Genomic DNA, 13,602 nt, shown 5'->3' on the forward strand with positions numbered 1-13,602 from the left:
CAATTACAACTCGCCAACAGGGTGCAATAGTGTGCAATTTGTGTTGAGACCCCTAAGCCATTAGTAGGCGCTAGCGGACAACTTATTACACTTGCAAGCCTTTCAATGACTTTATTGAGTGGCTTCCCCTGACTGGAAAGTTCTTGCTTTGCATTGTGGTTCTTGTAGTTGACAAAAGGCTTTGGTCCAAGACCTAAATGTTGCAGGAAAGTTTTAATTCTACTGCCCGAAAATGTTTTATTTCTTGCAACGGATAACTTTGCATCTGCATTTTCCGTCTGCGAAATCTGCAGCATTGAATATCTGTTAACATATTATTTTCTCACAAAATGAAAAAAAAAATCCCCCGGACACCCAGGGGTTAATTGTCGCCTAGTTGCTACTGTGCAGAGGAAAAGGGGCATTAGCATGACAACACTTTGACGAATGACTAAAACGATTAGTTTATGATGCATTCTAATAACAACTGATCTGTTGTTTTGTTACATTTTTGTCCTTCAGAGTTGTATTATGCAAGTAGAGTTTACTAAACCAGAAGTAGGCGGCCTTGGCTTTGCTCTGGTTGGTGGGACCAATGGCAGCATGCTCAGGGTGAAAGAAATCTGTTCTGGTGGAGTAGCTGAGCAGGATGGCAGGTTAAGAGTGGGAGACATTCTTTTAGAGGTATTAAAAAATTTGATTGCCCATACAACATTTTTGGAATATTTTTCTGTCAGCCTTTGGTCAAAACATCAATCCTGACTGTGTTTAACCAGGTGAACGGTGTGATAGTGTCGGGACTAAGCCACGGTAAGGTGGTGGATATTCTGCGTAAGGCTGAGGGCACAGTGCAGCTCACCATCTGCAGGGACATCCTGCCACTAACCTACTCCGAATCACCCACGCCACCCAACATGGCCCAGGGCACCGAGGCTGTACTAGCTGAACAGCCAGCTCCAGTTACCACATCTGATGCCTCTTCCTCACCTGATGCCATGATGAATAAGCCAGTGGAGCACCCCCCTGGTAGGATTTTTGTGCAGCCATGACCCGAAATCACTATGTACTGTCATGTTGTGGTTGTCTTGAATGCTGTTCTAGAGCCCATTGCAGAGTGTGTGTTTAATGAATCGGGTGTTTTGGTCACATCGCCACCACCCCCTCCAAGACAACTCACTGTGGTAATGGATGAAACGCCAATTAATCAGGTAATGCGTATGAATACACAATGGAAGTGCCAAAGTCAAAAAGAAACACTTGTGTGATTTTGCTTGACTTCCAGGTTGCTCTTGTTTTAAAAATTCCCTTAGGAAATAACGTAAAACTAATTTATTTTTTCCATGTGTTAAGTAATATTTTAACATCATTAATTGTCATACCATTGTAAAAACATGACCGTTGAAGATTTTAAAGGGGTTACTGTAGAGCAATACAGACACCTCATCTCATTTTGTCGATCTGCTGGACATAAATAGGTGTGCCAGCAAGCAGAGTACAATGATTGAAATTTAATATTGAATTAATCGTATTTGTAAAATTGCAAGCACTTTTTTATTACAATTTGAATATGTTCAATTACCAGAAAAATAATACACTTTTCTACAATCACTGTTACTATGGTCTCTGAACCCGAGCACTTACTGAACATGAGATCCTGAGCTGAAGTCTTATAAGCTAAAGTCAAACATTGTGTTTGATTTTTGAGGGGTTTAACTTGAGGGATTTAACTGTTTGTGTGTTTGTTGTCTGTAAGTAAACATGTGCATAATTCTATTGGGTGCATACTTTGGCCATTTGTCTGTGCACTAGGAGAGCTGTGACAGCACGCCTTCTCATCAAGCTTGTTGCCCGTCACTAAATGTCACTGAAATGTTGCATGGAGCTTCCGACAGGTAGTAAATTCCAAAACGTCATATTCTATTTGCTTTTTTTTTTTCTTCAGCGGGCGTGAATTCTGCAACAGACAAACAAAAACAGTAAACGTGTAGTGATTAACATAAATTAGAATGAAAAATGACAAATCCAATTCATTTTTGTAGATAGGCCACTAAGATCATAAGAGACGGTCATTAACGATCAATCTAAAAATTAGGCTGGCAGATTGTGTGAACTGTTGGTAACAGGCATAAAGTGGCATCTGGAATTTAACTAGCTACGTTTTTTGTTTGAGGCAGCGCTGATGGATTTCAACAGTTAGCAAGGCAATGAAATTTAAAGTGATGAAGTTGCAAAAAAAAAAAAAGTGTTAGTGAAACATAAACATAGTACTAACTTACAGAAAAGAAAATCTATCCAAACAATCTTATGTTTGATTTGGTTTATACAGAAAGTACATTTTATTTATAATTTTGTTTAAAATCTGGGGTAGCACACCCAACAAATTGCTTAGTAGATCTATATCTGTTTGCATGAACAATCGAGTCTGAACTTGATTTTTCCTTCACAATTCTTACTCCAAAATGTTTTTGGTTTTCATGCTGTAGTCGCTCTGTTCACCACAGAGAGGCGTTGGAGTGCAATGAATAAAACAGCCACTTTGGGGCAGGTGGACGCTTGAATAAATCGGGAAAGCTGAATCCTTATTTATACTCCTCCTACCACTACAAATATGTAGAAACTAGATTAAAACTACAATAGGTGTAGCGTGGTACAGTAGTAGTCAGTATCACCTGCCTCACTTTTAAGAGGTCCTGGGTTGAATCTTGGTCCCTCATCTGAAGGGATGCATTTCTCCCTTTTATTGCGTGAGTTTTCGCCAGGTAGTCCCGCTTCCATCCATATTAAATACACGTCCATAAGTGTGATTGCCGGTGTTTGTGGCTATCAGTCAGGTGTCAAGTCAGCTGCAATTTTAACAAGCACAATAGAACACATTCTATAACAAGGATCACCAACCTTTTCGAAATTGAGAGCTACTTCTTTGTTCTTGAGTAATACGAAGGGCTACCAGTTTACGTGAAGACGTCAATCATGTTAATAATTAAGGAACAGCTGTATTAAATATGTAAATGAGTGTAAAATATAATGTATATGTTATTTATGTAGAATTGTTTGTCAAATTCCTAGAAAATCACAATGTTCTATTACTTGGAAGCTTTTTGCTGAACAGGCCTGCGGGTTACTCATATGATCCTCTGGGGCTACCTGGTGCCTGTAGGCACCACATTGATGACCCCTGCTCTATACAGTACTGTAGCTGTTGAACTCATCATATAAATCAGGTGCCTCGGAGGAGGGTTGCAAAGAAAACATGCTGGATAGGTGACTTTGAGGACTGGAGTCGGTGACCTCCTGCACTAGACTAGAACAGTGATTCTCAATCTTTTTTCAGTGATGTTCCGTTTGTGAAACAGTACCCTTTAATCAGTGCAAAGCATTTCTCGGTTAAAAAAAAAAAAAAGGTAAGCCTCCTCTTTTGGATCATAGAAGAGATTTGTTATCAAAAAGAAACAACTTAATTAAAAAAAATATTATAAATAGTTGTCCACAGAAAAATGATTACATACAATAATTAATTTACAAAAATAAATAATTAACTTAATTATTAATAAATATTTGTCCACAAAAATAATAAAGTGTAAGACCTGTTTTAAAAAGAAATAATTATGAATAACTACTTTTTAACACAAACACACACACACACACACACACACACACACACAAAATCAACTTAAAGTGTCCTCTTTTGGGATCATAGTAGAGATCTGTTCGCAAAAACGAATCATTAGTTTGACCAGTAAGGAGAGGTGGCATGTGACATGTTGCGTCAAACCATTCTAATAATGGGAGAATCTGGGTTTCTAAAATAATAAAATTGAATAACATGCTTGATCATAAAATGTGTTTCATGAACTTATATATTCCTGAAACATTGCATTAATTCAATAATCATTTCAAAAGGATTTGTGCATGTTTGTTTGTTTTAAGAGGATCCCTGCAGTTCCTTCAAGTACCCCAGGGGTACCCATACCGCATTTGAGAACCATTATGTATAGGTATACTTTATAGCATAGATGTCAAAGTCCAGTCATCGAGTGCTGGTGTCCTGCGTGTTTTTGATGCTTCCCTCCAAACACACCTTGTTTAAATGATTAGGATCATTTTCAGGCTCCTTGCAGAGCTTTTTGACAAGTTAATCATTTTAATCCTTTGTTCTGGGGAGAGGAATCGGGAAAATACAAAGCTCTACGACCTCCGGGGACCCGAGCTTGACACCTGTGCTGTACAGAGTTGCATACATCCCAGTACAATTCAATGCATTTCTTCCCGACTACACCACTGAAATAATAAACGAATTAGTAGTTAATCCCTGTCTGGCTTTGTCAGGTCAAACTGAGCAGTGTCTTTGTAAAATGCAGAAAAAAAACCTTCAACTGCCAAACCTTCACAAAGAGCAAAAGATGATAAACAATAGATATTTTAGCATGGTGTTGTATACTGTATTTTAGGTGGAAAGGTCGCAGGGAAAGGAGGCTCAGCCTTGCATGATCTCAACTGGTCCTACCTACAGAAGAATAAAAATGGTGTGGTCTCCTCCCCTGCCCCCTGACTCCCCCAGGAAACATACTGTAACCAAACTGTTGGATCGCTCGTGCAAAGGCATCCGGAAACCAGAATCCGATGGCTGGAGCAGCGAAGAGGAAGAAGACAATGTATTTGAGGCCAATGCTCACCAAACCACCTTGCAACAGATAGGTGCCTATTCCTCCATTGATAGTACTGTATATACACACACAACTTCCAAAACATAACATTCAAATTAACAGGTGAGGGAGCAAGGCAGAGCGAGAGAGAGATCCTAAACCAACATGTATCTTTTTTTTTTTTGATAATCAACTTTTTTTGGGGTGAATATAAAATTTAGATGACTCGCTTCTCAAACATTTTAGCCAAGACAAATTACATGAGAAATACAGAAGAGAGCCTGTTTTGTTTGTTCAAAAGTGATCGGTACAAACGGCAACTGTCAGGCTCAAGGGTTTTCTTTTCGTATCCATAGTAATACCACACAATGAAATTCTTATTCTGTTCACTTTCCCGAGCAGACTACATTCCATAATATAAGCAAATAATTAGGTAGCCAATAAAAGAAAATCATACAGATAGAGCCATAAGGGCAGTAATAATGAACCGCTACTAATTGAATAGCCTTACATTCTGAGCATATTACGGAGTAGATTGAGTGGGAGAAAGTGTATACAGTACATACGTATGAGGAAAATGCAAAATATTATGTATTTAGCAGCTTTCCTGCACTGTGCAGGGTTGTAAGGTGAATGTGGGAATGTGAATGTGAATGTTTAACGCAGGATTCCTGCATTAAAGCATGCAGGGGCAGTTTTGTTTCTCAAACTGCTTTTGGAAGGCAATCGGACCGCTGTTGCCAGCCGATGAGGCTGCTCTAAACACGGGTAAACAGCACCATACAATGAGATGCTAGCGTAATTAAGTTGTTGTTTTTTTTGCGCCCTGAATTAACGATTGAATGTGATTTCTGAACAACATTGCACTGACTGAAGTCATGACTCATGACTGTTGGTGGTATAAAGTTAATCATTGTCTCAAAATGCTTCCAGTAACAACTTCACAAAAAGCCCTCGTATCCATTCATAATTTGGAATGGTAACATTTCATTTGAAGTCTCACCATGTTTGGCAGTGTGATGGTGCTACTGGCCTGCTGACTAGTAACGAGGCGTGCTTTCTATGTTCTATGTTCTATCTATGTATCTATCTACTGCCCAGGCCCACCCATAGTATCAGAGAAGGAATTGTCCAGTTTAGCTCTCATTAGCCCATCTCGAAGCAGCCAGTATTCCGGCTCCCGGGTCAAAGCCATCATCCAGATTCTGCAGCACCAATTAAACCAGCAGGAATTGGTCAAAGAATTCATGGTGGGTTTCACTGAACATTGTCCACACATGTTGCTTAATGGGATATTTTATGCATGTTGACATTGTTTACACACTAATGTGACTTCAGGCTTTGGAGCACCTGAAGCCTTCTGATGACTGCGTGGTGGGAAAAGCCCTAGAGCACAGAGACAAGAACCGTTACAGAGACATCTTACCCTGTGAGTCATTTGCCGTTCAACATGAATTAGTTTTTGCCATCACGGTCTAATTATAATTCTGGGACACTTCTCTTAGATGTCATCCAAGAACATGAGCAAAACATTTTGTAATTACTATAAGAGATGTAGGTCAATGTCTTTTAAAAATGGAGTAGCTCCAAGGGCAGACAGGCAGCAGACTTTATGTGCTGTCACACCCTTTCGGTAAGTGCTTCACGGTTTAGAAAGTCATTGTGAGATAAAACAGGAAGTAATACGATACACAATTGAGATAAGGTGGGAAATAATAAGATACATAATACTTTGATGTTCTTAGAACGTGAAAGGAAAAACATAAAAGTTGATATTTAACACATTATCATGAGGTAAACCCTCACAATGAGATCCAATACAAATGGACTTTGGACTTGCGGTATTTGGACTATGGGGCGGCATATGACTCGGTGACAGAGTGGTCGCCTACCAGCCGAGAGACTGTGGGTTCGATCCCCCGACCGCCGTGACCATGTCAAAGCGTCCTTGAGCAAAAAGGTACAAAACCGCTATATATGTGAAAGTCCATAGATCCAATTCAAGAGGTTTAGGAAATCATAAAATGGTTACAAAGATGATCATGGCCATTTTTGTTTAGTTAATCTATAACAAGATCATTTTTATTGTCCATCAGGTGTCTCACAGAATTGGAGATATACTTCTCTTGTGATCACGTTATGTTACTGAACTGTTTTCTCTTTTGCACTTAAATTCTCCACAGTATATCACAGGTTTTTTTGTTTGTTTTACATCACTGTATTTCCTGTGATAAACACAGAATACCTGTGCTGTATATCAAACACTCCCATCAAACCAGTGCTTCGTAAAACAGTGCATGTGCGTGCGTGTGTGTGCGCGTGTAGGTGTGTGTGTGTGCGTGTGTGTGTGTGTGTGTGTGTGTGTGTGTGTGTGTGTGTGTGTGTGTGTGTGTGTGTGTGTGCCACTAAATTATAAGATGAGGCACGGCTTTGTGAAAAAGGAGCCCCTGATGTTTGTGTCGAGTTTTTTTTAAGCAATAAATGTCAAAGGCACAGAAAAATAAACAATGATGAGAGAATTACATGTTGGCGTTTTGCATGGGATTTTGTTAGGTATAAAGTGTAAGCAAATCATACCTGCTCATCCATACAGAGACAAACACGCAGTACATTTACTTTATAATCTCCAGAGGCTTGTTTTTCGGGATGGATGAGGGGGTCAAAGATAAACGAGCATGCTGACAAAGATAGTGGGCCTCAGTGGAATAGGGCTACCCCTCACCATTTGAACCCTCCTATGCTTGTTTGCGCATACAGCAGGTTATTTACTGATCTAATCCATTCGTAATAGTTAAGCAGCCACTTTGCAGTACATTCCAAGTAAGTGGGGGATTTTCTCGCTAAACACTTTGACTGTATTAGTCTTCCCATCGCCGACAAACATACCTTGTCACGAACCTCAATGCTGTTTGCTCAGTTTTATTTAGTCATTACACAGGTTTGGCAAAACGAGCTGATAGAATTGAGGAAACTATCCAGGATCCGTTGTAGCAGTGATGTTGTTTTTTTGTTTAAATTCAGAAACACATGGTGATGCATGCAAGTAATTGTAAATACTGTACACACCCCGGCTGCGTGGCCTTTTTTCCATCCGCAGATGACAAAACGCGCGTCACTCTTGGGGAGAGGCACGACTACATCAACGCTAGCCACATCCGCATGCAAGCGGGAGATGAGGCGCTCTCCTACATTTCCTGCCAAGGACCGCTACCCTCTACGGTGGCTGCCTTCTGGCAAATGATCTGGGAAAACAAATCGGACGTGATTGCCATGATGACCCAAGAAGTTGAACGAGGAAGAGTGAAGTGTCACAAGTACTGGCCCGAGAAGCCCAACGAGCCCTTGGATACGGGGAAGTACCACGTCCACCTGATGAACCAGCAGTGCTTGGAATATTTCCACATTAAGGTCATCCGCATGGTGGAAACAGAGGTGAGAGGCACTCATCTCAAAATACATACAGTGGTACTTCCAGGTTCTCTTTGGTCATCCTCAAGGATTTTACCAAAATAAGAACTAATTTTATTCACAGATCCAAAGTAACCAATACCATTACTTTTCATGCATACAATTTCAAATGAAGAGACAAAAACATTTAAAGCTCGCACGATTTCGGGGTTTTCATTGGTAACATTCATAAGCTGAGCCGTCAATGCTTGTTACCTGAGATTTGAGGACATGAGATATTTCCAGTTGATAGCAAGTGGAAAAATGATTTAAGAGTATGAATTTTACATGACAAATAATTTAGCAATCAAATTAATTGTAGTAAAAATCAGAACTTTTTAATGTTGAAATTTTCAAAGTAAATTTAATATCCCTTTAAGGAAATTCCTGTTATTTACTTCTGAAAACAGGTAAAACAGTCACTCCACAATACAGAATCGTGTTTGCAAATGAACATAGACATGTTCTTAGCAACACGCTAGGCTAGGCTAGGTTACTTAGTAACTTACTTAGTAACTTACTTAATAACTTACTTAGTACTTACTTAGTAACTAATTATTTTGATTAATCTGTCATTGTACTAACCACCAATTTAACAATTAGCTAAATTATGAAATCAAGATTTTGCACAGGATTTATTTATTTTTAACAAAAATCAAACTTTTTAATATACTTTTTGTTGGGTTCATTACTTAAAATCACACTGGTCCAGAATGACTGCTTGGCCATAACGCCCAGCCCTCCAACATGCTAATATTACACTCCAAGCACGGATTTAAAAAAAAGAAAAAACCTTAAAACCATCACGAATGTACACAAACCTATATGAATTGCAGCCTAATGGGCAAAGTAAAGGATGGACAAAGATGTATGTAAATAACTTCTGACGACCGTGCATGACATTTACGGTACAGTGGATTTGATGGCAACTGCTGTGAGTGTTTGATACTTTGAAATAATCTTTTTATGCTGCATAGTTTGATGAAGACTTTTTGACCTCAAAATTTCACTAGCTTTCGAGATGATCAGACCGCAAGGTACCACCATATTTTAATCCAATATTCTACATGACTAACAAACCCTTATTTGGATTGAAATATTCCAGACATCCGAGACCCACACTGTCCACCACCTGAAGTTCACTCACTGGCCCGATCACGGTGTTCCGCACTACTCCGAGCAACTGGTTCGTTTCATCCGCTGCTTGCGCTCAGTGCACCATCAGGGGCCCATCACGGTCCACTGCAGCGCAGGCATCGGACGATCGGGTGTTCTCATCTGTACCGATGTTATCCTCAGCCTCATCGAGAAGGATTTGCCCGTAAGTGCCCGTCACTTTATTAGCTGCATGGTCTTTTTCACTTTTTATTCTCAACCTCATTAATCACCGATGACTAAATCACTAATGGCTTAAATAAAGCTGGCATGGGAAATCCGCAGCCTGCGAGAAGGCTTTATACTACATGAAATATGTTCGTAAACTGCATTAGTCGTATTTTACAGGGGATAAGGAATCTATGCCTGTGAGTATTACATTATCTGTACATGTGTTGCTGCCCATTTGGAATTGAATATCCTTGTGATCATAACATTTAGCCTGCCTATAATGTTTTGAATTGTTTTGTTTTTTTTGCATTACGCCAAGTGAACTTACAGCTACGTGGTTATTTTAAGAACACAACAACATTCTTTGTCTAGTACAAGTGAGAGTGGCAACAATGAGGTCAAAGTCTCTTTTTTGAAAAAACTCACCAATTCGATCCGTCAAACTGCTTTTTGTTGTAAAGTGAGTTGAATTCAGTATCCCAGTTTTGTGCTTGCAAGGCAAAGCAAACAAATACAAATGGTATGAACAATAGCAATGATAGGTTTGAATGTATACTTTTTTGTCATTCCAATTAAAATAATACTGAATGGATCTGAATGGGTCACCTGTTTACATGTGATCTGATCTTTTCCAGTCTGCGGTTGACATGCTTGCTCCTATAATTAGATCTACAATGTGACTTGATAAGATTGTACAGATGATTTGTCAAGATGAGTTCATTCCTCTCTTTGGCACAGTAGCTGCAACACCTTGATAAAAACAAGTTATAAGTATTTTAGAAGTAGCTCTCCCGTCGCAAAAGGGGCCCTGGTAAGACGCTGCTATTCTAATGTCTGTAAACAATTGTGTCAATCGTGAAACATTTCTACCAAAGCGAGGCCTGGCCATTCCGATTGAACTGTTTACATGACGCTCGTTTGGACTGGAAAAAGGAATATTCCACCACTGTGATTCTGAATGAAGTTCCATTCTGATTTAAATTCATTTGGATTGAGGCGTTTATATGGAGCGTTTTCATTCCACTTGGTCATTCGTGTTCATTGTAATCAGAATATGCGGCTAATGACCGGTGAAAATCGACGCGGCTGTAAAAGTTACTTGGTGGCGGTAATAAACAATAGGCACGGTCGAGCCTGTGTATGAGCCATCTGCTTTCTCATCCCCAGATTAACGTGAGCAACATCGTAACGGAAATGAGACTTCAGCGGCACGGGATGATTCAGACTAAGGTCAGTGCCATCGAAAGGGTTGAGACTTTGAATCAAGGCCGCCTCCAAGTGCCCGACCTTTTTCCCATGTCTTGGTTTCAGGAACAGTACCTCTACTGCTACAAAGTCTGGTTGGAGGTTTTACAGGGCATTTTACAGCTCCATGGCACCCAGTGGCAACCGGAAAGTCCCCAAGACCACAAAATAGTTTGAATGTTTGCGTTTGTGCAACCACAAGCACTGGCAACACCTTCGTCTTCAACTCTTGTCTGTTTTCTTACCGTCTGCCGTCGTGTTGTATGAAGAAAGAAAATACATTTTGTTTAACTCTTAAGGGAATCCTTGCGTATTTCAGGCTTAGAGATTCACCTTATGCCTCTATGGTCGCGTTCATTTTCTCTGTGGCGTTTCATGTGCAAACGGCCATCGTTATAGTCCGAGTGTATTCTGTCTGTTAGGAACGCCGTCGTGGTCACATAAGATCAACTTACCAAAGTATATTATCTGATACCTTGATGAATGTGAGTTTTATTTCATTAAGTGCATTTGTACCCTGGATAGAGAGGGAGAAAAAGGGCAACACTCTTATTTCTGCAAATCACCTAAAGCAATGAAAAGAATCAAGTGCCTTGGAATCGACCCTGAGCTGCTATAGTCACAAGCGATCGGGTCGAGAGAGCGACGACACTGTTTGAGCGCACTTGCGAGACTTTTGACTGAATGTGCATTGTTTTTCTTGTTTAATGTGGATATTTGCTTGCTCCAAACCACAGGCAAGACACTCGACATAGTATCTTAAGTTAACGCAAATCACAGTGTGAAGATGCCACACTATTTTGTATGAAAACCACCAAATTGTACTTTAAACCCCTGGCAAATAGCAACATAATGCATTTGAATACATTTATACATTTTCAATTCACTCTTTTTGCTAAAGGCTTAAATGCCCATTGTCACAAATGTGATATTTGGGCTTTTTGGTTGAATTTGTGATAACAGCCTCTGTATTCATTGGCTGTTTTGATACAAAGTCAGCCATAATGCATAACTGAATGAATGAGAGGTTTACACGACATAGAGTGCAACAAAATACATAGCTGCTGGTTTGTACCTCAACTTTTGAATGCTTGTAGCTGCTATAACACGTGCATACCACACACACACACACACGCACACACACGCACACATGCCTGTAAATGCTGGTGTTTCACAGCCTTTTTCCATGTTGTTGTTCGGTGTAAACGGCATTGACACAGAATGGGGGAACAGTTTTGACCCATCAATTTTCTGCCTTAAGAGATTGTATTCCTTTTTACGACCAACAAATATGTAATTTGCCCAAAATTGAAAAATCAGTTGTGTAGAAATCGCGCCAACACAATGTAGGAAGGACAAAGTCAAGCAGTCAGTTTTCAGTGTTCTGAACAAGTCAGAGCAGTTTCCCATTTTGCACTTCCATTTAAACCAGGATTGTCCAGTCTTTTTTTTTTTTTTGTCTGCTGCCTATCCCAATAAAAATGTTGTTCACATTAAATGTTTAGAAGAAAAAGTTAATCTACCATTTAAAAAGTACAAAAGTACACTGACACATTTTTTTAATTTATAAAATGAATGAAAATTTGTCATATTTTTTACTTTGAGTTACAGTATAAAATACCACCCTTTTGATGAGCAATATTTTTAAAATTTCAATGTACTGTTTGTGAGCGGCACGGTGGCAGACGGATTAGCCCCACAGTTCAGAAGTCGCAAGTCCAAGTCAGAGGAGTTTGCATGTTCTCCCCATGCTTGTGTGAGTCTTCTTCAGATTGTGGATTGTACCGAATTCTTCTCACATATATAGCACGAAATCAACCACAGGCACTCTGATCTCCTCCTACATTCCAAAAACATGCATGGTAGGTGTATTGGAAACTCCAAATTGCCCTTAGGTGTGATTGTGAATGTTGTTGTTTTTCTTTTTTTTGTCCATGTTTGCCCTGCAATTGGCTGGCAACCAGCTCAGGGTGTCCCCCGCCTACTGCCCGTTGACAGAGAGCGATCCTAGCAATTTAATCAAATCGGGTGTGTTGCAAGAGGGAGACATCCAAAACATCAAAAACACCGGCCCTCGAGGACCAGGATTGAAGACCCTTTACAAAAATGTTCATTTTTTTTCGAGAATCCCCTTGGATAACCCCACTTTTTTTTTTTACTCTAACTTATGTCTGTACAACATTTACATGGAATGGGCATCATAATGTGAAAGCACACACAAATGCGGTACCATCCCACTTTTGCTTGGTTCTGTGTAAAATTGGGGTCAATGCTGGGTGTTCTGTTCAGGCAATTTTATAGGATCTCTGTGAAAAAGAGGCTACACATTCAAGCACACACGCACACTCACACCAGCTCTTAGTGCATGCACACTCTCAAAGGAGTTGACTTGAACACGATGTGGAATGTAACGAAGCAAAGCAATACTCTCTGAGGGGTGGGGGGGTGGTTAGGGGTTCGCTCCACGGGACCATCACTCTCAGTAATGTGAATGCTTTTCCCTCGACGCTGCTTAACGTATTCTCTTCATTTGAGAACCATGGCGCAAGAAAGCACATTTGTGGTTCCGTCTTTGAAGAAATGCATTGTGTACTGTGAAGAAGAGCAATAGCATCATGAAATGTAATAATCCTTGATTGCACCGCTGCATATTTATTCGGCACAAGCCGCTATGTAACCCCTGACTGGAAACACCTCTCTTATTAAAGACTATTCTAAAATGGGTTTGTGTGTTTGTAGCAGCCCTTGACACCTCAGCACAGTGTAATTCAGCTAGAGTGAGTCCACAGCCGCACACACACAGAGCACAAGGGAGGAGGAGCCCCTAAATCTAATTCCGCTGAGCACCTCTCCACTTTTACTGCTGCCTATACTCCCTCTCGGCTTTTACTGCTGGGTAAATAAGCCACTCTCACAGAGGGCTTTGTGACAGCATGGAAATACACTGCACGCTCCGCACACA

General features: G+C 40.1%; 1 protein-coding gene across 1 annotated transcript in view; it reads left to right on the forward strand.

The window, feature by feature from the left end:
• Positions 1-13,364, forward strand: part of ptpn20 (protein tyrosine phosphatase non-receptor type 20) — a 40,147-nt gene extending 26,783 nt beyond the window's left edge. Inside the window, exons 37-47 of the mRNA XM_088421063.1 lie at positions 502-663; positions 756-1,005; positions 1,081-1,187; positions 1,789-1,871; positions 4,538-4,674; positions 5,724-5,872; positions 5,961-6,051; positions 7,720-8,054; positions 9,175-9,390; positions 10,563-10,625; positions 10,707-13,364. Of these exons, the coding sequence (XP_088277189.1) occupies positions 502-663; positions 756-1,005; positions 1,081-1,187; positions 1,789-1,871; positions 4,538-4,674; positions 5,724-5,872; positions 5,961-6,051; positions 7,720-8,054; positions 9,175-9,390; positions 10,563-10,625; positions 10,707-10,817 (1,704 nt within the window). The 3' untranslated portion in view covers positions 10,818-13,364. The remainder of the gene's footprint in view (positions 1-501; positions 664-755; positions 1,006-1,080; positions 1,188-1,788; positions 1,872-4,537; positions 4,675-5,723; positions 5,873-5,960; positions 6,052-7,719; positions 8,055-9,174; positions 9,391-10,562; positions 10,626-10,706) is intronic.
• Positions 13,365-13,602: the final 238 nt, after the last annotated feature.

Source organism: Hippichthys cyanospilos, chromosome 8 (genome assembly GCF_059441005.1).
Source record: "Hippichthys cyanospilos isolate Australia breed blue-spotted pipefish chromosome 8, RoL_Hcya_1.0, whole genome shotgun sequence".
Classification (NCBI taxonomy): domain Eukaryota; kingdom Metazoa; phylum Chordata; class Actinopteri; order Syngnathiformes; family Syngnathidae; genus Hippichthys; species Hippichthys cyanospilos.